Source organism: Chamaea fasciata, unplaced genomic scaffold (assembly GCF_029207755.1).
Source record: "Chamaea fasciata isolate MVZ Bird 193981 ecotype frontalis unplaced genomic scaffold, bChaFas1.0.hap1 SCAF_18, whole genome shotgun sequence".
Lineage (NCBI taxonomy): Eukaryota > Metazoa > Chordata > Aves > Passeriformes > Sylviidae > Chamaea > Chamaea fasciata.
In genome coordinates this window covers 2,391,068-2,417,349 of record NW_027094103.1, presented here as the reverse complement: position 1 = coordinate 2,417,349, position 26,282 = coordinate 2,391,068, and the positions used below count along the sequence as shown (strand labels likewise).

Genomic DNA, 26,282 nt, shown 5'->3' with positions numbered 1-26,282 from the left:
CCAACACAGGAATAATAATAAATTTATTACAGTAGAAACAAAGAGATACTGCATTAGCTCATGTACAAAATACTGACAGCATTCTGCTGCCTCAGTCAGTGCTTACTAAGAACCCACATTGAAAACATCCTAAAACTGATGACACCACATGGATTTACAGAGGTCATAGCAATTTCTTGACACTACTGTAAGAGAGAGCCCAGCTACTCTTTAGGTTTGCTGCACAACACAGAGAGAGATGGGGCAGGATAGAACTGGAACATCTGATATTTGAAATTCTCCTGCACCAGGAACTTAAGCAGCAACTTAGACACACGGGGAAATATGAAAAATGCATTAAATTAGAGTTTCTTGTGGTGAATGTGTTCATTCAAAGTGCCAACAATAGGGCAGCTGATGACTGACTTGAGTGCCCATCACTGTTCAAGGCACGATGGATTAGTTGTCAGTTCTACTCCTGAGATGTTGGTTTCTGCCTTTTTTGTTTAAACAAACTGATATAACATAGAAACATTTTCAGAGCACTGCATTAACTCCCATTGGAAGCCAGATGCCTCAGAAAGACTCTTAAAAGAAGAAATGTAGCTACAAGCCTGCTGGATTGACTTGTGTCACTTGGCCTTTGTACTGTTGGTTTCCCCCCCTATTTACGTACAGATTTACTGAATTTCTAGAGGAACTCAGTGTGCACATTGGCATCTCTTCTGTCTCATCAACCTTACTCTTTTGGAGTGAGAAACATGGTCCGTGTAACCAAAAACCGTTTATACAAAGTCGCATTTAAAATAAGCTATAAAAGGTTTTATAAAATAAAACCTTTTTTTTGCTGTTTGGTTCCATATTGCCATGCTCAAGTATAATTATCCATATTTATCTCACATAGTAGAGGGATATCTCAAAAGAATGCAATTTATCCCATCTCTGGACAAAGCTAATAGTCAAAAAGATTTCCTGCACCCACTGGGAAGTTTGCAAGCACATTCGAGTTGCAGCTCATTTATTTCTGGGGCAGTATCAGGTCACGAAACATACGGTGTGAAAGAAATACTGGCACTGAGCAAATTTTGAAGCAAATTAGGACATTTTTCCCTACCGCCTCTTATACCAGACTCCCTGATGGAAGTCCACAAATAATTTCTTCTCTAAGAAGACAATAAAAACTCATCCTAAATACAGTCTTGAGAACCATATATACACATTTTGTATATCTGAAAATGCTGGCAGTAGTCCACAGAGGCAGAAGATAGAAAGCATGAAAGCTAAGTCTAACATCAGGTTCTCTACTGAACCTGACAACCTAGAAACAAAACAACATAAGGCTTCTTTCTTCTGAAGTCACCTCCCCACACTGTGGTTTCCCAGTGGCACGTGGAAGAGGCCAGCTGATGGGAGCTTCTTTCTGGCTTCACGGTTTCAGAGGTGAGCTGTTACGCAGCAGAGAGACAGGCCTGACGAATGCTTTGTGCCCAGGTGTTCAGGAGAGCTGTCACTGAATGCTTGTCTGGGAGCTGCAATAGTTTTGAGGTCATGTATCGATACACTGACTGCAAAAAGGGATTGGCTGCTGGAGAAAAAAAGAGGTAACAGATAAAGGAAGTTGTCATAAAAATCAAAAGCGTCCAAGTGAAAGAGCAACATTAGGTGTTCACATTTCCCCACTACTGCCACGTACACATGCCCAACAAATGCAATGGCAGCATCTTCATACCATACTGTCTGGGGTTCTTTATCCACAGAGGGCTCTGGTCTGGGTAGTCTGCTGGAACACTGAGCTGGAGCGGGGGGACATTTGGAAGATTCTTGTCATCTGAAAGGCAAACACACTTCCATCAGAGCACAGCACTTCTTGCCAGACAGGAGGGGTTTTGTGCTTAACTGAGCTTGATTTCTAGCCTGTGAACCCCACTGAGGAACCGGACTGCACATCTCCCCCCTTCCTCTTACCTAGCTTGCATATGAGATGAACTGTGCCGTTATTACTGCAATGTGAGGGGTCCAGGTTCACCAGGAATTTAGGATTTAATCTTGCAACTTCTCCTTGTAAGACGTTTGGTATGGTTTGTCTTTCATCCTCTTCGTATTTCCGCTTCCGAGGGGAAGCGATGGGAGCCCTGTGTAAAACACAGTCCACAGTCCACAAAAGCACTTGATCAATATTTCGCACATGAAAAAAGAAAAGCTACAGGTGACCCCCATGCATAAACCCATCTGTTGTTTCAACAGTTTCTAGAGAAAGGTTTCTGCTCGAGCAATGAGCCCTCAGCAGGCGTGGTACGTACGTGATGGGCTGGCCGTGGATGGCGGTCATGGCCGGCATGAAGGTGCGGTACAGGGAGTGGTTGAACACCGGGGAGCGGATGTTGGCCAGAACTGCGTCCAACAGGGGCTGGCACAGGTACTGCTGCTTGGTGGGGGGCACTGGGGGAGGTGGTGGAGTAGGCTGAAACACAACAGAAGCCCCTTTAATCAGCACCACAAAACAGAAATACCTGCTGTTGATTCTGAAAAATATTATGGCCGTAAAACTTGCAAGGCACGAAATGCAAATGATTCTCAAAACTGTATCTAGTAACATTAAGGGAGGAAGTAAAGAAAAAAAAAAAACCACCCTTATGCAGTTTTGGTTTAGGAAGGCTGTCCTGAAATCAGCCAGAGTCCAAAGGAAGAATCATTCAAGACTTGGCACAGAGCACAAGAAATTGAAAGTTCAGTTAAAAGATACATACAGGTGACTTACATGAAGTCCATTTTTTTCCTATTTTCTTCTTTTGTTCAACCTTACTTGAAGTTTCAACAGCATGAGTAATAAAAACTGCAAAAACGATCCTGCCAAGTCTTAAGACCTTTTGGAATGAGCTGCTTATCTCTGCTGGCACAAAGCATTACATACCACAGCCATATCATTCTTCAGCTTCTCCAGAGCAATTTCACATTTCTGCAGCGTCTTCAGGGGGCACCTGTGGAAGAGGAGAAATTTCATCCACATCACCCACCAAAGCTGAAGTGTTTCTGCTCGGAGCCCCAGTGACAGCCCCAGTGCCACCTGGGCTGGGTGCTGAACTACAGATTTCTGGAAGAGCTGGGAAAGCTGACAGGAAAAGTTACCGTTTTGAAGGGTCAGTCAGGATATCCAAGAGACTCTTCATTTTGCTCAGGTCCTTCTTCCTGTCTGAAACAGTGTGAGAAACACAAACATTGACTACAAGAATAGCTTCTGTTCTTGCAGACAAAAATACAGCACACTGTTAACCATGAAAACATGAGCCAATCCTAAAGAAACTAGTGAGGATTAAAGAGCTTTCATCTAATGCTAAATATATCCAAAGCATAAACTCTGCATGTTTCAAAACCATCAGAAGTAAAAAAAAAAAAAACAACTGATGAGAATTTAAGGAAAAGGGTTTTTCCCACTCCTCACACTGCAATCTTTAGTTAGAAGGAAGAAAGAACAGCTAACTTTCTCTGACATTTTTAATCCCTGGAAAAGAAGTCACCACAAAAGACAAAGTATTGCTTCTTTCAGCAGATAAGAGAGCTGACACAGATAAATGCATGGCCAAATACAGGAAACCTCACCTTCATTTTTATCTATTTTATTGATCATCCTCCGGAGTGGCTCAATGTATTTTGATAGTTGTTTGAGTTTTTCCAGATACTGTTGCTCCTCTGACTGACCAGAACTGGCTGGACTCATGACAGAATTTGGATTTCCTGGCAAAAAGGAAGACTGCATGTCACAGGGTGATAAAAGATAACTGCAGAACATTATTCTCATATTTCAGGATCTTGGTCTGAAAAGTGGCACTCTCAAAGTATAGCTCCTGTCAAATATCCAAATCCACAACTGGATGCCCTCCATAGGTTCAGTGTTTGCCAATCCTCTAGTCTTTGTGTGGAAATAACATGTTCTGTGGGCAGAACAGCAAGTCCCACTTAATACATTTTATTCCTGCAAAGTTCCAAAATCCCATACACCCATTTCCCAGGTCTTTATTTTGCCCTCACTCTGATGCTTTAAACACAAAATAAACACAATAAATTCACAGCAGTTTTTGTTAAGTGGGTCCTTTCCTATCTGCAGAGCACACAACACTGGTATGAGAAGGAGCCAGTGTGTTACCTCCATTCACAGCACCACAAACTGTTTATTCTGTCCTTAGGGAAGTGCAAAGTGCCAGAGTAAACCTGGGAAGGTGTTCTGGAGCAAAGCAGCCTCTGCCTGGCATTATCTGCTGCCTGGGATTAAGTGGTTATGTCCTTTACAACTGCACAGTGTCACTAAGGGTTCCTTCCTGTTGGAACTAAGGAATCATTATGCTTCTATACACTTGCTCCATTAAATTAAGTATCATTCTGTTTTTCAAAGACTGGGGAAGTTAGAAAACCCCATTACCTAATTCAGTGATGAGAAAAGAGGTTTCAATTGATTTTGGTTTGGGAATCCAAACTGTTGTGTTATGTGGTGTATGTGACATGTTCACTACCTGCAATGCCAGCTGCTACACAGAGCTCTTGAAGTTCACACTGTGTCAACAAAACCAGGTTTCCCAGGAACTATTACAGTTACCAAAACATAGTCCAGCCATGGTGTGCAGTACAGCTCTCAGATCATTTACCTGGAGTGTTTAAAGGACCTGGGGATGGGACACTGAAGTTCTGAGGTGTTCGTGCAGCTGCTGGGCTCTGCGATGGTTGTGGAGAGGGACTGGGGAGAAAGCTGCTGGGGGATGGAGCAGGGCCAGAGCTGAAAAATAAGCATAAAATTAAACCTGCCAGAATCTGACAAGGAAGGATCATCAGCCTGTAAGCAGATATGATTTTAGTAAGCATCATCATGGCAGTCTGTAGTTCTGCCTCGGTGAGATTTCATACACGGATTCCTTATGTAAAATACGAGTTTTCACAGTGAATTCAACACAGTCTCACCTGTGCTCCCAGTGGAGCTGATATTAAAATTCATTCACTTGGGTGGAAACAGATTATTGAATGTTTGTGAAAAGCTGAGGCTCATGGCATGAACAGAAGTGCCCAAAGGTGCAGTGGGGCTCACCTGACATTGGAGTTTGGCTGGGACGTTGGCTGGCCCGGCTGAGGAGACGGCTGTGGCTGCGGTGGAGGCGGCATCGACTGCGGTGTCTGAGCTTGCTGCACAGGAGATGGGGATGACATCATGGTGATATTGCTCTGGCTCACCTGGAATGTGGGAGAAGACACCATCAAGAACAACAAAAGGGAGCAGAGGATGGGAACCTAACTAAAAGGCTTTACCTGTGGAGAGAAGTGTATCCTCAGGCCTACGAGAAATGAAAGCATTAGTTTCCTGTCTCCCCCATAAGGACACTCCCACCTGTGTCACTCTTGAAGCTCTCAGGGCAGGAAGTCTTATCAAGTTCAGTAGAAATGACCAGTAAAACTGCACACAGCTTGAATTAACTGTATAATAATTGTTTTTCACTGCCCAAACCATCGTGTTGCAATTAAAATGTTGGAAGTGAAATGTGAAAAACCTGTACTTTATTAAAACTGAAGAAGAGCAGGAAGAAAAGACATTTCCCACTTGATAATTAAGAGTCAAAACCGCCTCCTTATTTAGAGATTTTAATTACAGTCTTCAAAGGTCTGTCAGACTCAACTGCAGCTTCTCAACTGGTTTTCTTTAGGAAGAAGGAAGAAAAAAATTAGGTAAGCCAAATCACCAAAACCTTGTTTAAATATTGAGATCTGAAAGTCTGGGTGGAGATAGAAACTCCAAACTGAACAGCTGGGTGGAAAAAAAAAAATGAAGGAGCTTTCTGTCCTTTGGAGAATGATGAGGTGCCTAAAGGACAAAAAGGCAAGTAAGAGCATTTCCAGAACAGCACCAAACTCTGGGTAACAACTAAGTTTATTCTGTACACTCCACAGTGCCAGAGCCAGATGAACTAAAATCTGTGCAACTTTTCACGTGTTCTAATACACATTTTTCCTCTCAATCACTTAAAACCAAACAGGAAAACCTGTGCAATGGCAGAGGCCATGGCATAGTAATGCAGATATTAAGTGATCACATTTGTTTAAGGCACATGCAGAGTTCTTATGGGTTGAGGCTGTAAATAAGTAAATACAAAGATAAATGGAATTAGCTTGCAGAGGCAATTTATTGTGGCTTATTAACCCATGTGTCCATTCTGTAAGTCACTGATTAGCATCTTTGAATTAACAACTCTCAAAGTTTCAGTAAATCCACAAGTCCCAGACACATCACAGGCACTGCAAATTGGTGCTGCCCTCCACTCTCTTGTTAAATATCCATCTAATTAATCCAATGGTATCCAGAGGACATGATATTTAGCACACTGACAAGTATTCCATTGTCTGCTTTTGCATGGACACACTGACTACAAGAGGAAATGCTTTGCTTGGACTATCACATTGCAGCTGTGCAAAAGGTCACATCCCCCAAAAAGGCACAAACAATCCCCAGCTCAGTGCAAAACTACTAACCTTGAAGCTACTAGTTTACCATCCATTACAGAATAGTTCAAAACCAAATGCAGCCTGACATACCATGATGTTTTTTCAATCTTCAATAGCCCCAGCACCTCTGCAACCTCTCACACAAAGGTAACACATACAAGTGAGGCTGAAATGATACAATATATTCCTTTTCTCCATTACCAACAACCACTGAGCCTGTGCTTGCTGTTTTCCAAAGGAGGTGGATTCTTTAGCAGCATGTCTCTCCTCAACAGCTGGAAAAGCATTTCTGAGACTGAAAAGCACAGTTTGCCTCCTGCAGACACCAGGCAGCTCACTGTGTTTGGAAGGAAGCTGGGATGGACACTACAAAAAGCATTCCTTGACCCTTCACAAGTCTATTTAAAGTGCCCATATGGATCCTGCACCCATTTTTCATCAAGTCAGACTAAAACCACTTGGAGTGGTTCATCACTTCCTGAAAACCAAGCCCCTGTCTCAAGTTGGTTACAAAAAAATGACTTCTGAATACTTAAATCCTTGTGTTTTGGGAAGGAAGGAGAGAGATTTCATTAGGTTTTCTGCCAGATTTAAGTTTCTGTGTGTAATTCAGCACCAAGGACATTATTACCATTAATTTCCAAATGCTGCAGAAAAGTGAAGGATATGCAGCATTTACTGTGCACATAAGCATGGGGTGAATTAAATTTTTTTGCACTACCCCTCCTCATTCAAATACTTGCACAGACAAACAGATTTCCTCCTTTCCAGGTTTGCTCTCTGCCAGCTTCATTTCACAACAGCAAAGGCCAATGTCCAACAGTAAGCAAAACTGTGACATTTTCAAAAACATGCATTCAGAAGTGTGCACCTCTGAACTTCCTGCCTTGGTTTTCTTTGACAGCAGTTCATTTGCTACATAATTTCAGGCGTCTTTCTATAGAACAGATTTAAAGACGATTTCAGATTTAGCTTTCTATGTTGTTTGCAGGATACGGATTAAGATTGTAACAATTTAATGAAATTTCAATTTCTAGGGAATGCTCTTTGCAGATGACTCCCCAAACAAACACACCACAAACATAGCTATGAATAGCTATGAAAAGACAAAACCTCCTCCTTTCCAGAGTTTTAACTCCATTGAATTCATTCAATTCCAGAGTTAAGCCATGGTTACTGATTATTTGTATACCCTGCATCTTCAACAGACACAAGGAAATCCAACTACACATTTTTTCACCGAGGGATATGAATTTCTGCACATAAAAGCATCTCCATGGACAGCTACTACACCCCACTGAGCATGAACTTGCTCTGTGACCCTACAGTGACCTGATCATGACACCATCCTCTAATTTTCTCAAGTCTTGCCCAAAAGGTATTCAGGCCTGCATTCACATCCACTAAATCAAAGCTATTTTCAGTGTTCAGAGCACACTGTCCTGAAAGACAAACCCAGCTGTGAGTTCTCTCTCCAGCTAGTGAGTCTCAGGCACAGATCAGCACTCAGGAGATAAGGCTGGTAAGGGCTCTCAGTTCTCTCTTGCAAGTCAAAACATCAGGTGACTGAGGAATACAGTATCTCAATAATTTTTGGTTTGTTTTGTTTGATAAGACTGTAATAAGCAAAAGACCCCAACCAAACAAATAAACTCACTGGAGAATCAAATGAGTCTTGTGATAGAAAAGGACAGACTGTTTTGTCATGTGGGATAAAAATAAATAGCCACAAGGTATTGATACCACATCTGGTCCTTGTGTTGAAAAGCATTCTTCAGTGCAACACCAAGATTCTTTTCTAAAGAGAAAATACACCCTGAACTACCTATCACCACATCCAAATGGATTTTGATACTACAGTCAAGGAGAGGACGTGCTCTTAACTGAGTGATTAATAACCACAGCTCTGCTACAGCCCCTTACTCCTACTGTGAACAGCTGAAGGGCCCTGATGACAAGGCAGTTATACCCAACAGACAATAGCAGTTGAGCATTTTATTAGATTAAGAGGTGGAAAAGACAACATTTCTAATTTCCAATCTACCTAGAACCTGAACAAAATGTTTTGGCAGGCAGTACTAGAGATTCATGCTGGTCCAGACCTGTCAAGTACTTGTCAGGTCAGACTGCCTCCAAAACATATTTCCAGCCACGAGGAATCACTCACTCATCCTAGCACCAGCTTCAGATCCATTTTCACGACAATCATTGCTCATGAAAATTTTTTCTCCTTCTTCTGCTTTGACCAGTTGTTCAGCCTTCTACATCACTTACACAATCCTTGGCATGCTGCTGACAACACTTCCTGATGAGCAGTTCACTTGGTGTCAGAAAGCAAAGCTCCTCAGTAACAGTGACAGTGCTGAAAGATCACCCCGTGACACTGAATGCTTGAACTAGAAGTCTTTTGCTATGAGTCAAATATTATATATAAGCAAAACTAATATTTAAATATCCATGGGAAGGCTTCAAACATTGTGGTTATTTCAAATGGGAGATGATTATCTCAGTATCTATTAACTGCTACAGTGACCAAAGGACAAAGTAAACTCCCCTCTTGACTCCACAGCTATGGCTGGGGTTTGTTAACATGTACACACTGTCCTGGACTGAAAGGACCACCCATCTTCAACCAGAAACGACAACAGATGTGTTTGCCTAGGACTGCAGAACCTTCTTGTCACTGTCACTACCTTTGCAAACTCCTGAGAAGAAGTGACGTGCTCTGACCTCATGCATTTTCCAGCAGCAACTGGACAGGAGCTGCCAGCCTGCCTGCACAGGTTCTTCTCTGCTGCAGCTACAAGTGGAATCCTTCTGGCAGTTCCTCCTACACAACCATGAAAGAAAAGAACAGCTCAAATTTCTCTGGGTCCCTGGTACCATGCCAAGGAGCTGCTCAAGCTGAAACAAGCCAAGTGTACTAATAACACGAGGAGCACCTGTACAGAGCATGAACACACACCACGCAAGGTCCTGGACACAACTCAGCCAGGTATGCTGACTTGCAGCACTCAGAAATGCACACTCATGGAGTGCGGACCTTTAATTTGAGACTTGAATCAATCCTGAACATGGAAAAAGTTTGAAATGTTAAAATAAAGATCTATTTTACAAACGCTTTATTTAGTATCTCAAACTCTCAGAAAACCTATTACTTAAAATGAAAAAAGGACCCATCAAACACGCAGCCTAAACAGACCAACACCCTGAGTAACAGCGGCAAGCTGATTGTTTGTGAACAGTCCCCTGGTTGGAAAGGCAGCTCTAGAGACCCAGGCAGTGAAGCTTTGCCGACACAGAGGCTGTGACCCAGTAAATACCTGTGGCATTTGCTGTCCGCCCAGGGGGATGGCGCTGGCTGCTGTGGCAGACACCGCGGTGGTAGGCGGGAACCGTGGTCTGATTTGCATCCCGCCTCGGGCCATGGGTGCGGTGATCATCTTTGAGGACAGAGGGACAACAGACAAAAGTAATCGCAAAACAAGAAATGCAGTGCACTGGCAGGATGAGAAGCACATGCAGCCTGCAGGAACTGGGGGGGGGGAGCATGAAGGGAAGGTTAGTGAGCTTTTCTCTAAGGGTTACCCTAACCTGCTGGCTTGGAAATCCAACTCCTTTTCATACTCCTTCTATCAGTTTCAGAAAGCACCTAATGAACTCCTGGGATCCTGAGGGAGCTGAGATGCAGACTCAGATCCGCGGGTCAAGGGTTGACCGTCCTGTCATTTCCATTTCCTACATTTTTCCTGACATCTTGAAGTTCTAAAAGTCTTGGAAACAAGTACTCTAAGATACTTTTACTCCACCTAAGCAGCTCTATAATGCCATAGGTTTCTGATGTGCTTTCCCCCACTGTGGACTCCGAGGGCTTAGCACTACTGGCCAATGCCCCCTCTGTTACAGGAGTTTTTGTTCAACAGCAGCTGTCAGTACAATGCTCCACAGCGAGCAAATTCCACACCAGCCTAACCTGTGCCAGTATAACAATGCCAAAGACAACAAAAATGACTTCCAGGTTTGAAAAATCGATTTCCTTCCTATTATAACCCACACAATAATTCAAGTATACCTTTTTAATTACCATAATTTTGACGAATACCTATTCCTCTACTACTAAATTATTCTGAGTCCATAATCTTCCTCAAGCCTATTCATGCTTTTTGATTCTCCAGCTGTATAGAGTGAGCACACCCTAAAGTACAATCATTTAGGGTAAATGATAAAGGTTAGCATTAGAATAATTTTTTTTATTTTGAAATAGTATTAGGACTATGCTGCTCTGCAGTGTCTAAAGTACCTTTCAGAACCATCAGCCTGCATGAGCCACATAGATTTAATTTTTTATATCTGTATAGCCCTCTGCTACTTAAAATTTGATATTACCCCACCTACTGAGAATTAACAACAAATACAGCATGTATTTGAGGTAGTATTCAGGTAGCTTTGGCAGATTCACTGATCAGTAAAAGAGCTTCTGTTTGGGACTTCAAAGATCTACAGTAAAGTTCTCTGGGCTACCTTTCTTTCCTAGCTTACATGTTACCAAGGAACCTACAGAATCCTAACTAACCTAAGAGATAATGGAGCCTCCTTCCTGTGAATGGTTTGGGGCACTCCTGCTTGGTGTTTATGTAAATGGACTGAAGCAGCCAGCAACACATCTCTACAGTCAAAGAATGCATGTGCTTACAATTGTTAAAAATAAATGAAATTAAATACAACATAGCAAGACTGAAAAAGGAAAGCAATAACTGATAAAGAAAACAGTGTCAAATTCAGCACAGCTGTTAGTTCACAACATCAGAGCAATGCAGTCCCTTTCCATCCAGGCACAGAGGGATGGTCAGAGACAGGATTTCAAAAGGGGAACAGATGAGAGCGCCTCAGACATCACACACACATGCACACGTGCACACACGGCATGCAGCAGCTGCCACGAGCAAACACAACAACCCAGCACTGCCACAAAGCACAGGTGGATGCTACAAAGTGCAGTGAAGAGCTACAGTATCAACATGAGAGCTGGTGAAGCAACATAACCCTAACAAAACCAAAAAAAAAAAAAAAAAGGAGGAAATTGCTGAGGGGGAAGGAATCTATCCTTTCAGGCACAATCACCCCATCTTAGACCCTCCAGATCTCTGGAGCTGTGGAATCCCAGGAATGTTATGGTGACCCACATGTCCCATCCTGGCCGTGTTTCTGAAGCCACACCACCAAAGTGTGAAGATTTAGATTACTTCCACTGAGGCAAAGGAAATTACAAGAATATTCACAGGTTAAGTGTGGCAAACCACTGAACACCAGCATGACAAACTCCAGTTCAAAGGTTTTCAGCTGTTTGTAGTATTGTGGTTGGTCAAACGAGTGCACAAGCAGACAATTTTGGGTTAAGGGTTTTTGTATTTTTTGAAATGTGTGCTTTGGAAAGGAAATACATCTATAAAACGACATCAATTCCACTCTCTTAACAAAAGTAATCTATTTTCCCCCATTCTCCAGTTCATTTATATTTACAAAACCCATGACCCTTTGACAAAGGAGTCAGGAAAGGGGGTTCCAAAGCAGTATGTCCATAAAGGAGTTACTCTTCTCGTAAGATAAGAACACGACCAGAAATGTTCAACTATTTTTGAAAAAGATTTTAACTGACACATATCTTCCTCCACAAATGAAATTGGTTCTTACAAGGTAAAATTCCAGACCCTGTAAATTGAGATAAATGAGAGAGCAAGAGGAGGATGTCCCTCCAAAGTAAGCTACAAACCCCATTATTTGATAAAAATGACGTGCAATAGAACAAATAGAATCCAGAACCTGTAACTTTCTTTTATCTAACACCCAAACATTCAGCATCCCATAAACACACAGCCTCTGGTGAGCACATGTTTGTACAGTGCCACTGACAGATTTTCAGTCAGCCATTCTGCATTCTGAGCACCTGAAGGAATTGCACCAGAACAGCGACTTAACTTCACTAATACTGAACTGCAGTTGATTACAGATCTTTTTCCTTGGTGCTGCATTTTGTGTAGGTCTCTGGTTGCTAGGACACTACTGCTATGAGATTCCCCGTGAGTTACCTGCTCACAAGGACTACAGCAGGGTAACATTGACCTGGGTGGTGTCTTTAGAACTTCAGAGCAGAACTTCTCACGTGAATCCATGTTTAAACCTGGGACTGCTTTTACTTATATGTAGGAAGGATTTACAGAAACTTTATGGAAAAGGAAAAATGCAGAGATAGCAAGTAAAATTCCCAGTTTGAAAGCCCTTAAAGACTAAGTTTAAATGTAACAAGCCAAGATTAGGATAGGGTTTGTTTATTAAAAAAGCTTCCCTGAACCAAATAAAGAAATCAAGGCAGATTTATTAAAAATGCTGATGCTACTGAAAAATCTGCTAAATAGAAAACAAAAATCTAGTCTTAAAACAGACTTCTTATAAAGTAAAGAAAATCCTTATACACTCTCAACACTGAAGCTGCATTGTAATATTATATACAGCCATAATCTTAAAACTATTATATACAGAAAGTATTTAGACAAGTACAAGAAACCCATTTAGTTATTGGACTTCATAGTGGTAGGTGAATTTTAGCAGACTCATCTTGCTATGGCATGAACATAAGTGGAGTAAAGCCTGTATGTGGAATATTCCAAACTCCATATGTGGTAGATAAATCCCCAAGTTTACTACACAGGAATGGATAAAGCTGCAATACAAAACTGTCTGTCAACCACGACATCACCCAAAGCCTTTCAAATGCACTGTGCTGTTAAGCCACTGGCACATGAAGTCACTAAAGGGGCAAGAATTAAGTTGACTCTACATAAACACAATCCATCTGCTTCAGAGTTGAAAAGAGCACCATTAAAGTTAGTAACAAGAAAAAAAAGTCAGTGTCTCCTTCCAGTCAGCCTAAGTCCCTGCAGCTCCCACCTGCAAATTATTTAGGAAACAAACAAGTTTTAATTCACATTTCAACTGTTGGAAGAGAATTCTGCACTGCTGCCAGTACTGTGCCAACTGTACTTACCACTGCTCAGCTTTTACATCCTGTGTTACATTGACACAAGCCAAAGGAGCAATTCAGAAGCAGAACTTGGCCGCACCAGCAAGGACGTGGCCACGTCAGAGTTACCATGGTACAAGACACTACCCCTGATACAAGTCTGGGAGGTGTACATTGAAGAAGCAATTGCTATCACAGTTCATATCAAAAGCTTCCTACTGAACCTATAAAATTACTTGTGCACTGAATGGAAAATGATGCTTGAAAAACATGGAATGTCTGGGTATACAAAAAGAATTTTGCCATTAGTCCTAGTCAGCCTCATTTCATCTGTCTGCCTCTCTCTTCATCTACAGAGTGGTGATATTTGTACTTACCCATGACTGTAAAATGCCTCAATATGAAACACTACAGAGGTAAGCCACAAAAGATTTTCATACTCTTGTGGAAAATGGGATAAGAGGTTCAGCTTCAAGCCATTCCCCATTTTTTCCCCATGTCTCCTTCATACCAGACACACATCAAGAAACAACCACTGGGGCTACAGGTGTATTGTAGGATAAAAAAAAACCATGTTAGACAGCAAGCTTTCACCCAGCACTTTTCTTTTTTTAATGTAACTCTGCACTTGTGACACACGCCATTTGTTCTTCACAATTCACATCCAGAACAAGAGCATCTAGATCTACTGCCCATTGCACTCAGAAGAGGAATGAAAGATGAAAGGACTGAAAGGGGAGTGCAGAGACATTTCATCATCTACGCTATTTATTTTATAGTCAATACATGAAGATGGAAGGTAAATCACATGTGATTAAAGATAGCAGGCAAAGATTCACAGTACAGAAATCAGTTTACACAACAAAGCAGTCACCTAAGAGAGTTTCTAATGAAAGAAGAGGTGATACACTCCAGGTACCAACAGTCAGGCTTGTAGTGTGCCCACAGGAGACCACCTTACTCATGTGCATTCCTGTGTCAGTACAGGCAACACTGGGACCTACTTGGGACAGAGAGCATGCACAGAGAGGTTGGCAATGAAATCCTGCCTCTGACTCCAGGCAAAGGAGAAACAGCAGAGAAGACCATATTCCCTTTATACAGGGGGTGACCAAAGTCAGACCCCCCATCAGAAACCACCAGAAACCCAACTCCATGCTCATCTCTAGCATGCACTTGCCACAGCCTGTGAGCTGTGACACTGGCCCCTGGGCCCTTACCTGCCCTGAAGCTCCCATCTGAGCAGCTTGGGCCTGAGCTGCTTGCACTGCTGCTGCTGCCTGCTGCTGCTGCTGGACCAGCTGAGCTCTTACCTGGAGTATGAGAACAAAACCCAAAGTAAACATCCATACCTGAGTAGGGAATGACACTTCTGTTCCAACTGCATTGACTATGTTCACTAAAATGGGTATGGAAACAAGACCAGCCTCACAAACAAAGGTCTTTGAGGTTTTCTGTGAAAACAAGTTCCTATGTTTAGAACATTTAGAATAGTTTTCCCACAGTCTGCACACCCAAATTCAACAACTTCTTGCAACTTCTAACCTGTACCATCAGGTCTTACATACAATAAGAGATACTTAACTTTCTGGCAAGCCTCCCAATGACCAGCATTTCAAATGTTTATAAATTCATTACATCGGTCAGTGTGACAATCATGACATTTAACTACTCCCAGCTTAGCTCCAGGAGCACAAAGTGGAGGTGCCAACTCATCCATTTCTGAAGTGTGGCTGACGCTCCTCCCCAGTAAGGCCCAAAGAAAAACAGGTCTGAGCTTTGGCTCCACAGTAACCTATGCAGCCCAGATAAAAATGACTGTAACACTTCAAAAAGCTGCACCATTAAAAAGATACCAGCAACAGATTTACCAGAGTAAAACTACTGTCCTGCCCACCTTCTCTTCAAGGCAGGAACAACCAGCATATTAAACTGTGACCCAAATCTCCCAATATGGCAGGAGAAGCAAAGCCAGCATGGCAGAGAGCTAACACTGCCTGCAGTCTAGAACATTCAAAGTAATTGCTCATGTTCTAGAAAAGAAAACAGCACAGGGGTAATTTTTCTTTAACCAGAGTATATTTCTTTTTCTTTTTTTCACTTGTCCATACAAGAGTGAGACAAGAAATTATTTTTTAAATGTTAGCTGCATTAATGGCTTTCACAGATTTCCAGAACTCCTACCCTCAGGTACAAAACTGTTCTCTACTGGCAGGCCCAGAGAAAAACCTTTAAACACCCAATACTCATAACTTTCTAACTGCAGAGCTCTTAACAAGCTATGGTTTTCCTAATTCATTATTAGCAAAAGTCAGATGTATTTTTTATTTCTCTAGATAGTCGTAACAAATCGGCAATCAGCTGGTCACTAGCCCTTACCTGCATAGCTTTTAACTGCTGTGGTGTGAGAGTAACAGGCATAACCTGACTGGGAATTTGTCCTGAGATTGCCTGAGGTTGAGATACCATGGGCTGGGGTTGAGGCTGGGATTGTGGTGGAAGTTGAGACTGTTGCGCCTGAGCAACCTGTTGTTGTTGTTGCTGCTGCTGCTGTTGCTGCTGTTGTTGCTGCTGCATCTGTTGCATCTGCTGTTGCATGACTTGCTGAGGTGGCTGCTGCTGTATCTGTTGTTGTGGTATTTGCTGCTGCTGTTGCTGCTGCTGCTGTTGCTGCTGCTGCTGCTGTGCCTGCATGACCTGCGCTGCCTGCAGCTGCTGCATTTGAGCAATCCGCTGGAGCTGCTGCTGCTGCTGTTGCTGCTGCATCTGAAAAGCAGGAAAAGCAGGATGTTAAAGCTTCCAGCAATGTGACAGCAGACTTCCTTCTATAGCATAAACCAAAAGGAAACAGAATCCTAACACATCGGATTGATGTTTTCAGCCCAAAGGGAAAGTCCAACCTTTTTATCCGCTCATCCCTCATATATCTCAGCCCTAAATGATGCTATAGCCTCTATTTCCACATTACAAGCTTTCCTGTAACTTTTAAAAGCAAAGGTGAAGTCCCTCAGCTTCTCCTGTACAAATGGGCTCAGATAAAGCTTTTCAAATGTAATCACCCTTTACCAAAAACCGCACAAGAATATGACAGCTGAAGTTTCCTCATCTGCTTTTGTGCCTAAGGGTAATATATATGTACATACACACATGTATATATACACATTTTTAAAGTGGCAACACACTATTCACACAACAAAACAGCCACTATTGCTGGAGTAATACAAGTGCTGTTCTTTCCCAATGTCTGTCAGAATGAAAGACTATCCTGACGTTTATAAAGAGACAAATATTTTAATAGAAGAAAGCAACAAAACATCTGTAAAGCCGTTCCTCTAGCATGTTAATATGCTGCTGTCAATTAACTTGCCAATCTAATGTGAAGCCCCAGGCCAAAGTGGAAATGTGTGAGTAACAGGCAGAGCTGATACTTCCACACAAGGCAAGCCTCACCTGACAAGTAACTCATTGTCTCAGGCTGCAATGCAAGATGTAACCAGCAGTATGTGTTCTATTACCAGCTGTTCAAACCAGGTGGGGCCAGTGTTCTTTATCTCTTCCACAACCCATCCTCCCTCCGGGGGATATCTGCTCATCATGGGCCATCAAGGCTCACTGCATGACTAATAAAATTTCATCAGCCCACTGGGAGATGCAGGAGGAGCCCAGCATTCCTACCTGGATAAAATCTGAGATTTAGAACACCAGCACAGCCTGTTTGCACTGGATTCCCAGAGGAAGACCAGACCCATCTCAGCACCACTGGACTTGCAGAGGAAAACTACACCCTTCTACAGGATCACCTCTGCTCCAACAGAACCACATCTGTCACTCCAGGAGGACTGTAGCCACCATTTAACTAGACTGCTACCAAACCCCTGGGTGTCAGGTCGTATTCTGACTCTGTCAGTGTTTTTGTACTACTGCATTTTAATTTTCCTATTAAATTGTAGTTCTGACTTGGGATCTCCCACTGGTTTGCTTTCAAACCAGCACACTGATCACATTTGCCATTGCAGTTGTTTGTCATCACCTGCTGTTGGTTTTGCTGCTGCTGCATCTGCAGTTTCAGCATGTGCTGCTGCTGCTGCTGGACAGCCTGCAACTGCTGCTGTTGCTGCTGCTGCTGCTGCGCCACTGCAGCGGCCGCCGCCTGCTGCTGCTGCACCTGGAACTGCTGCTGCATGGCTGACTGCTGGGCCTGGAACTGCTGCTGCTGCTGCAGGGCCACCTGCTGCTGCTGGAACTGCTGCTGCTGCTGCTGTTGCTGCTGAGCTATCTGCTGAAGCTGGAGCTGGGCTAAAGAGAAGACAGATGGCAGTTAAAACACGATACCCAAATAATGTGAGATTAATTAATGTCCTTCCTCAGCCGTGTATACTTTTGCTTCCTCAAATGGATGGGGCACATTAACAGCAGAATTAATTAGACTTTGTACTACCAACTTGTAATTGACTCTGCCTCCACTGAGTCAGCAACCTAAGAGTAATAATGTGCAGGAAGAAATGTGCACCGAGGTCACCAGCAGGAAGCACTGTAACATGGAAAACACAGGTGAGCTCTACAAAAACAATGCTCTGAAGTTGAAATGAAGAAAGAAGAATTTGCTCATACAACAGTTACACTCTTGTTGGCTATACTATGGAAGACATTTATCAAATTAGGTAGCAGTACTTGAAATCAATTCTTTTCCACAGTTCACTTGGCTGATTTAGGCAGAAGTATGACATCTCTTCAGCACCTTTTCCTTCAGGAAAGGAGTTTTTACTGAAAAGGTGATCTAACAACTTCAGTGGCTGAAGCAAACCGAACACTTACTCTGCTGAGTGGCTGTGGAGACACCAGGCATCCCATGAGGGGCCATTCCCGAGGTTCCAGGAGGCTGCTGCTGCCCTGGGAGACTCATCTGCTGTGCCATTGGACCGAGGCCCGTCATCCCAGTCATGGGTGCTCCCTGAGCTCGGGCAGCCATGGCCATGCCAGGCGCCCCCGCCGCGGGACCCCCAGTCAGGTTCTGCAGGGCGTTCATGGGATCTGCAAGGGAAACACACACTGATATGCAGCCAGCCATGGCACTGCTCTTCCATGATCCTCTGCTCCCCATCATCCACTCTCTGATCTGACAACTGCAGACCATGACTAGATCCAATACCCTAACTCAGATTCACTGCCCTGCCTGTGAGACAGGGATCCCAGCACATCTTTGCCTCTCTGCAAAGAGAGTAGAGATGATTTACAGTGCTCCAGTGTCGTGAAGTTCCACACAGGTTTTAAATACATCAGAGAAAAGGAACTTATTAGCCACCTCCAAATTAATATACAACTCAAAACAAGCTGCCAACAAAACTCCATGAGGATATAAAGCTTTTAACCTCAAAAACCAAGTGAGTCTCACTGTGGATCTTCCTCCTCAAGTCAGAGAAGCAATGCTCAGACCAGAGGATGTACTTTACTATACAGTACCCCCTCATGCATTGAATTTATTCAAGACAGTTTTCATAATCTGAATCCTGGGCACACAGAAAAGTGAAGTCAAAGAGAGAAAAACAATTCAAGACGTCAAAACGCAACGTGGGCTACAGAAGCAATATTAACCAGGTACAGAATACACACCATGTCTTTCTTAAGAATACTTACAAAGTAATTTCCAGCAGTCTAGACCGCATGTTAATCAATTACAGCTTGCATATTTGCCCTACAGAGGGGTAAAACCACAGGACCATTCTGTGTCCCTAACATCCACTGTAGTGAGGACTAGCACAGAGGCAGAAGCCAGGATCAGATCTAAGCTCACCAAATGACCCCACAAATGCCTCTGGTGCAACACCTGAGGAAGCCACAGCTGGCAACAGGCAGGAACCGGGGCTGCTCAGCACATTATTTTCAGTCACCCTCCTGCCTTCATGAATCTTAGTGCTGTGAGCTAACAAAAGTACAAACAAGTCTGCTGTGATACGTCCAAAGCACTGGCCAAGCCTGTCACCCTCATCACTGAACAGCTCCAAGACTGTCCTGCTCCCCTTCCTTTACTCCAGCAGCATTTCATATCCCAGTTAGGGATACACAGATGTTTTATCCTTACTACACCACAGCCCTGATTTCTAAGCTGTTCTGTTTAGAAATGGAGAGTATGGGGCAAGGAAGAAAACAACAACAAAAAAGGAACTCTTACCACTGACTGAGGCCTGAGATTTCTTATTGTCTGCAAAGAAAAAACAATTAATCATCTGTGCTAATACTGTCACATTGGCCCTTTGGATATACTCTCCACAAGAAATACATTCACATCATAATTTAAAAAATTAAAAAAAACGTTATCTACTGTAGCTCTAATAAAATACATTAACCTAAGCCAATCTGGTAATCAGAATGCTCTATGAAAAATAGAAAGAAGGCAAATACAAAGGAAAAAATAGGAAGGAGGAAAAGCAGCAAGTTTAAATAATTGCTCAAATACTTTTCAATTGTAGAGGATGTGTAAAAGAAACAGTATTTGTAAATTAGGCATGCATACTACAGGAAGATTTTTAAAGCAACTTGTTAAGAATCACACATAGAAGCCTTAATATTTACTTTTTTTTTCTTTTTTTTTTTTTTTTTTTAATGAGGAATCACTGAGTAACCATGATTGAAAAGAAATGAAAAACCAAAACTAAAAAAATTACTTACGAATATCTCGGAAATGGATAATAAGTCTGGCCACAAGAGAAAGATATTCCTCCTAGAGGTGAAAAATGAGTATTTTAGCGTAAGAAATGCAAACAGAATAACCATTACTTTCTGGTTCTTCAGTAGTCTTCCTCAACATACTGGATTTCACTTTACAATGTGTGTGGGCTTTTCAGAGCAGTTCACTTCCAAGGAACAGTCTGTTTATTAACCAGGAATATTTTTACTGATACGTCATTGCGGCTGACAGTACGAGAACGCCAAGAAACCACAAAACTCACAGGAAAGAACCTCCCTGACAGCCACATTTAACAGCACCACAATATGCAAACATTATAAACCAACACACATTTTCCACTTCTTATCCACTATAATTCCTTTTTTATAAGGACAGTACCTGCTTACTTGGCACTCTGAATTATTTAAGTCCTTGAATTATGTCACATTTGTACTACAGTAACTCTTTCTAAAGCTAAATTCATATTACAAATACAAGTAAATTAATAAATTGGAAAACTAACATGACAGAAGTGTCAGGAGTGAAAAGACAAATATTCTTTGAAATATTTTCTTAGTGTGCCTCATCATTTGTAGGTAGCTGCAGAGGGCTGAGACAGCCTTCCTGCCCATGACACAACTCACCAGGGAGGATGCCAACAGTGGGTGCAGATCTGTGACATCAGCATTAACATTTTCACCAAGACAAGCTCTATTTCAAACATGGCTCATTTGGAGACAGCAACAGTATCCAATTTCTCATAACACAGCTCCAGGGAAGAAGTTTATGATTTGATAAGAGTGCAGAATTGAACATTATAGCCAGACTTCCACTGAGACCAGGGCTCCTCCCATGGGGTTATTCTTTTCGTTAATATCCTAGGTTTTTCTGATCCCCCAGGTGAAATGGTGCTACACTGCAGATAAAGGAAATTCTATGCAATTCACTATTCAGGTAAGAGAAGTGTGGTTCCATACATGCATGAAACACTGCAGCATCAGCAAAGCTGTCCTGCACTAAGTCCAGTTTGACTACCCAAAGTAGAAGCAGCAGCACATGTAAATTAAAATTTCAAATGACTCTCTATTCTTAAGTGCATTGGCTTTGCTACTCCTGCAATTTGTAACAAACTTCTTTTGACACCAAATAACTCCTGGAAGCAAATAGAGATTTACCCTTGTTTTGGCCTTCATAAACACATGGCTCTCCATATCTTTGCTAGATTTATTATGGGCAACACCAGCTTTCCTCATAGCTTCATCACTGAAAAAAGAGGAAAAAACAAGGCGGTGTATTAATTGAGGGTATTGCAAAATACTTCCTGTAGTTAGAAAGGTCTGTGAAACAGCTTTTTACCCCTCTCTCATTTATAGGTTAGAAACAAACAAAAAACCCAAATACCCACCAAAAAAACAAAAACAAAAAAAAAAAACCAAAAAAAAAAAAAAAAAAACAAAAAAAAACCAAAAAAACCCCAAAACAACAACAAAAAACCCCAAAACAAAACAAAACACTACCACATATTACTTAAAACTGCCACCCTTGAAAGTTTCTTCAAATAACCGAGAAAAAAGCCAACTAATTTCTAAATGGCAACACAAATATCCTTTGCAGAAATTCAAGACCAACTGCTAAACAAGTCATTATTTTACTGCCTGATGTAGGAGGACTTGTTTATTTGAGGAAAGCTGAATGACAGGATTAGTGTAATCCATGTTTGGCAAACAATGAGATGGAGCTTCCTAGCATCGGGATTTTCCAAAAGAATTCTCTAAACATAAGGTGGAAGAACAAAACAAAACAAAACGAGGTGGCCTAAAGGCACAGAGGCTTAAGCAGTGAGTGAGGACAATGAGCAGGGCCAGGGATGGGCAGGGTGGGAGAGGACATGAGTGGAAAAGAAGGGGCATTCTCAGTACATCAAAGAGCAGCAACCAATTCATGGATGGAACACGCAAAGAAAGAGATCCCAAAACAAGGATTTCAGCCGGGTGAAGCCCTACTCCAATCCCCTAGGCACTGTCATTCTCAGAAACTTCCCTGCAAAACCTGCTCTTTTTTAAAGCAGCCTGGCAGTTACAGTCTAAATTCCACAAACAAGTGAGCAGGAAATACTTTCACTTTGTAATTAACAGGTCAGAAAGTTATTTCTCAGTGACTGCCACTGCACGAGCAGCTACCCTACAGTAAATACACATCAGGGCAGTGACCCCGGGAAGTTTCAGCCACTCTGAAGAGGCACTACTGTTTTCTCTGCCCTGAATTTCTACGACCTCCCATGCAGCAGGAATGGTGCTTGCACAAGAAGTACATGGGTTCAGCTTTCTGAATTAACCCAATGACAGTCTCAGAAGAGAAGGGCAGATGCTACAGCCTTAAAATGCAGGAGCTTAGGCTGCCACAACTCACACCCTCACCTGGCAAACCAGCAGCTCACAGCTAAACTGCTGCAGCCCTGAACACAGAACACAGATCATATGAAGCTTACTTAAACCGGAGCAGAATCTGAACCTAATGTAGAGTAACTATTCCCCCATGGGCAAACAAGCCTTGAAGTGAACTGCTCATAAAGGAGCTCTGCTGTGGAGGAAGAAGCTATATCCAATTCTCTATTAACAAGTCCTATTTTTCACACTTTCCTTTTTAGAAAGGCTGCCTCTAAATCCACACTACTCTGAATCCTCCTTAACTTTCCAGTCCCAGTACAATGACAACGACTTTCATGTTGAGAGCACTGAAAACTGAGCAGACAAAAAGAAGAAAAAGATTGCGCAGAGGCAAGTAAAGAAAGTAACACATAAGTGGCACTTAGTGGATGTGATAGAGACAGTGATCAATATGGTATCAGGAACTCAAAAAAAATTCACAGCAAAAAAATTATTTGCTTTTATATGAATCATTTCCTCTTGACAGTATAGAACATGAAGATGTATTATTGTGACTACATCTGCATTACTGAAAATGCCACTTCAAGTCCTATCTGTCAGCATTCCAATAAAGGTTTAGACAAGGAAGAAACAAAAACACACAACTTGTTCCCTGTTCACCTATTTAACTGCCATCAACATAAAAACAGTGACATGAAAAGACTAGGGAAGTCAGCTGAAAAAGAGTCATAGCTTTAGCACAGAGCACATTCCTTGCAGAACACTTTGGGAACTAGATGGTATCAACCAATTCAACCTTCATCTGCCTTGTAAGCACTTAGTAAATGCACCATTAGTAAATGTGGAGATGTGCACTAAAAATCTGCCTTCCCCACTGCAGGCAGAACACTCAGAGCTGTGCTTTCACAAGATGAAGCGTTCAACACGAACACCAGCTCCTGGAATTCCCCCTCCACTCTCAAGAAGCTTGTTTCCAGCCCAATATGTGCAAATATGTGCAACCTCTCACTCAGGCTAGCTGGTCTAACAGAAAAATCTTGCAGAACATGTTCTCCTTCAAAAACTGCCCCAGCTCCCTACCCAGTCCACAACTGACTCCATGAATCAGTTGTTCCAGTGAAACACCAAGCAAAGGAGTTCCGGGGCCAGCACACAGGGTGAGTTACACCCTATCCCCACACTCAGCACAATTCCCTTCTAACACAGCCTGGAGCAGCTCAGGGCAGGGACTGGACACCAGCACAGGCTGAGTTTACAGCCCAGGTCACATCTGTCCTGCAGGCAATACCAACAACTAAAAACATACTAAGGAAAGGCCTTTAGAAAGGAGACTCCCAAGGCAGCAGTGTGTACTGGCTCTCTGTAAGGCACAGAATAAAGTGGTGCCCGGCAAGCAGAAGTGTTTATCCACACACCCACATCAGTGCTGCCTCCTGGAACACCCTGGGAGAAGCCAAAGCTGCTCCTCAGCCTCAGTCACTGGAGCTCAGGCTTCCTCAGCCTTGCAGCAGTGTGGAAGTTCTGCCCATGCCTGCAGTCACACAGAACCCAGGACTGGAAGAGGCTTCTCAGGACATCAAAAGCACTGTTCTCCCAAATGTCCACAACCAAACCATGCACATGGACCACGGACACATTCCTCAGGATTGCCCGCACTGAAATGTTCACTCACATAACACCACTGCTGAAAAACACAGCCAAAACCCAGAAAACTGAAATTCAGTGTTGTAATGAAAACCCAAGTATGGAACTGCAACAAACTGAGACACCTACATCCAGCAGCTATAAAGAGGCGCTCAGAATAAGTTATGTGAATGGTTTCATGCTTTTAATGCTCAAGGCCAAGTGTTAACACTCATCTTGACAAGAATCACTTCTTGGTTGCAGGATGAACTGGAAGATATACAAACATTGAAGACTGTATTTCCCTGACTGCTTGGAACAACCTTCCCACAGATTGTAAAAACCTTCAGATGATTCACCAGATATTTAATTACCTCTCTCTTCCACCTACTATGTCAGCCTCTAATGACAAAGCTGGCAGCTTCTGGAGAGAAACAGGAACTTGTTGCATAGAGAGCTCAAGCTTTATAGCAAGTGCATAGATTTTATTTCTCATTCAACAAACTCTGCTTCTGGCTAGCTTCATCTTATTCCAAGTGCCCCATGAAACCAGGCCAGGCTGTTTCTGGATATCTAATACACTGTAATTGCTTTTAAAAACCTGCTGCAGCCACTGTTACAACTCTTCCCAGTCATCCCAGTAGCAGTTTTGCTTGCTTTTTAAACAAGGCCATGAATACAAATATCTGATCCATACTGTAAAACTGGATGGGGTGCAAGGAAGTGACAGAAAAACTGTCCCTACATCTGTAATAAAAAGCCCACTACTCATACAGATACATCTGAGCACTTGTGTAAAAGAAAATAAATAAAGGGCATTTATTACAAGTTTAGGACTACTGCCATCTCTTCATTTGGCATGAACCTTAAAGATTTTTTGGTCAGTAGTAGCAATTTCTTAATCTCTTGTTGCATACTTCCATTGAAACATTTCTGAGCATTGTTTGGCGCTCAGAGAAAAGCATTACAGTTTGCAGGGCAAATCCAAACTCAGTTTTATTGTGTTAGGTTTGCATGTGCTCGCTCATGTTTATTTCCTCAAAGCTACACAGAATTCAAGGGCACTTTGGTTTGCTTGTTTTGACGAAGCAGTAGGAGAACAGGAGAAGTAGTAAGGGATTAATCTAAGGAGATTAATGACTTTACAGGAAGTTTAGAAAGTGAAACATCAGTTGTCAGCACCAAGAAAGTCTGCATGGCTCTGACAGACAAACACCATCATATTTCTTCAATGAATATTGCAACAGCTGAATTCTGGAACAGCACCCTAACTGCTGTAAACCCACAAACACTCAAACTACTTACAAAAAACCCAGTCCAGTTCCAGATATTGATTGTTAAAAGTAGCAAGAAAATAACCAAGCATGCATGAATTAGCACTCCAACATCACTTTATAAACAATGAACAGTGCTTTCACTTCTGTGCTCATCACCTTGCACAGGGTAGAAGAGCCTTCCAAAAAATAAAATAAAGCCTGCAGAGCAGCGAAGTAACTCAAGAAAAGCAACTGTTTCACAAAGGAAAACTAAAAAGGCAACAAGTTGAACGCCACATTAAATCGCCAGGATTTTTATTTCAGATTTGCCCCCAAAAGTCAGAGGCAAGCCCATAAGAGGGATTCTCATAGGGTTAAATACGCCGGATTTCAGATCGCGGACACTGGCAAAACCAAAGCCCTACGACAGACGGTGTCAAGCAGGGTAGGAAGCCGATATCACTGAAGAGAAGGAAAATGAAAGAGAAGGAGGATCGGAAAAATGAAGTCAAAGAACAGTCCCGGCTACCCCCGCACAGGGTCTGAGCAAACCCCGGTAAGGAGGCCCCCTCGGGAGAGGGAACAGCGGGGAGCGGGCACGAGCGCAGCCAGGGAGGGCAGGGCCGGAGAGCCCCGCGGAGGAGCGGCCACGGCCCCACGGGCGGACACCGGCGGGACACGGGCGGGCACGGGGGCGGCCCGAGCCGAGGCCCGCGCGCGGCCTACCCAGCCCCGAGCCCGCGGCTCTCACTCACATCTGGCTGACGAGCTTCTGGCGGAAGTTGGTGCTGCGCCAGTCGGTCTCGGGCCCGGTCACGTCCATGGCCGCCCCCCGGAGCGCCTCCCGCCGCCGCCGCCGCCGCCTGCCGCCGCTGCCC

The 26,282-nt window shown here is 42.9% G+C and overlaps 1 protein-coding gene across 1 annotated transcript; it reads right to left on the bottom strand.

The window, feature by feature from the left end:
• Window positions 1-5: 5 nt before the first annotated feature.
• MED15 (mediator complex subunit 15) lies at window positions 6-26,280 on the bottom strand. Its single transcript, XM_066200079.1, has 18 exons — window positions 26,160-26,280; window positions 21,314-21,401; window positions 20,141-20,192; window positions 19,644-19,673; window positions 18,290-18,505; window positions 17,505-17,770; window positions 15,854-16,240; window positions 14,695-14,787; window positions 9,780-9,899; window positions 5,051-5,193; window positions 4,617-4,744; window positions 3,577-3,711; window positions 3,106-3,169; window positions 2,891-2,957; window positions 2,280-2,440; window positions 1,945-2,111; window positions 1,709-1,807; window positions 6-1,564 (listed from the first exon to the last, which is right to left on the bottom strand). Exons 1-18 carry the CDS (start codon window positions 26,225-26,227, stop codon window positions 1,428-1,430), a joined length of 2,421 nt encoding a protein of 806 aa, XP_066056176.1. The 5' UTR covers window positions 26,228-26,280; the 3' UTR covers window positions 6-1,427.
• Window positions 26,281-26,282: the final 2 nt, after the last annotated feature.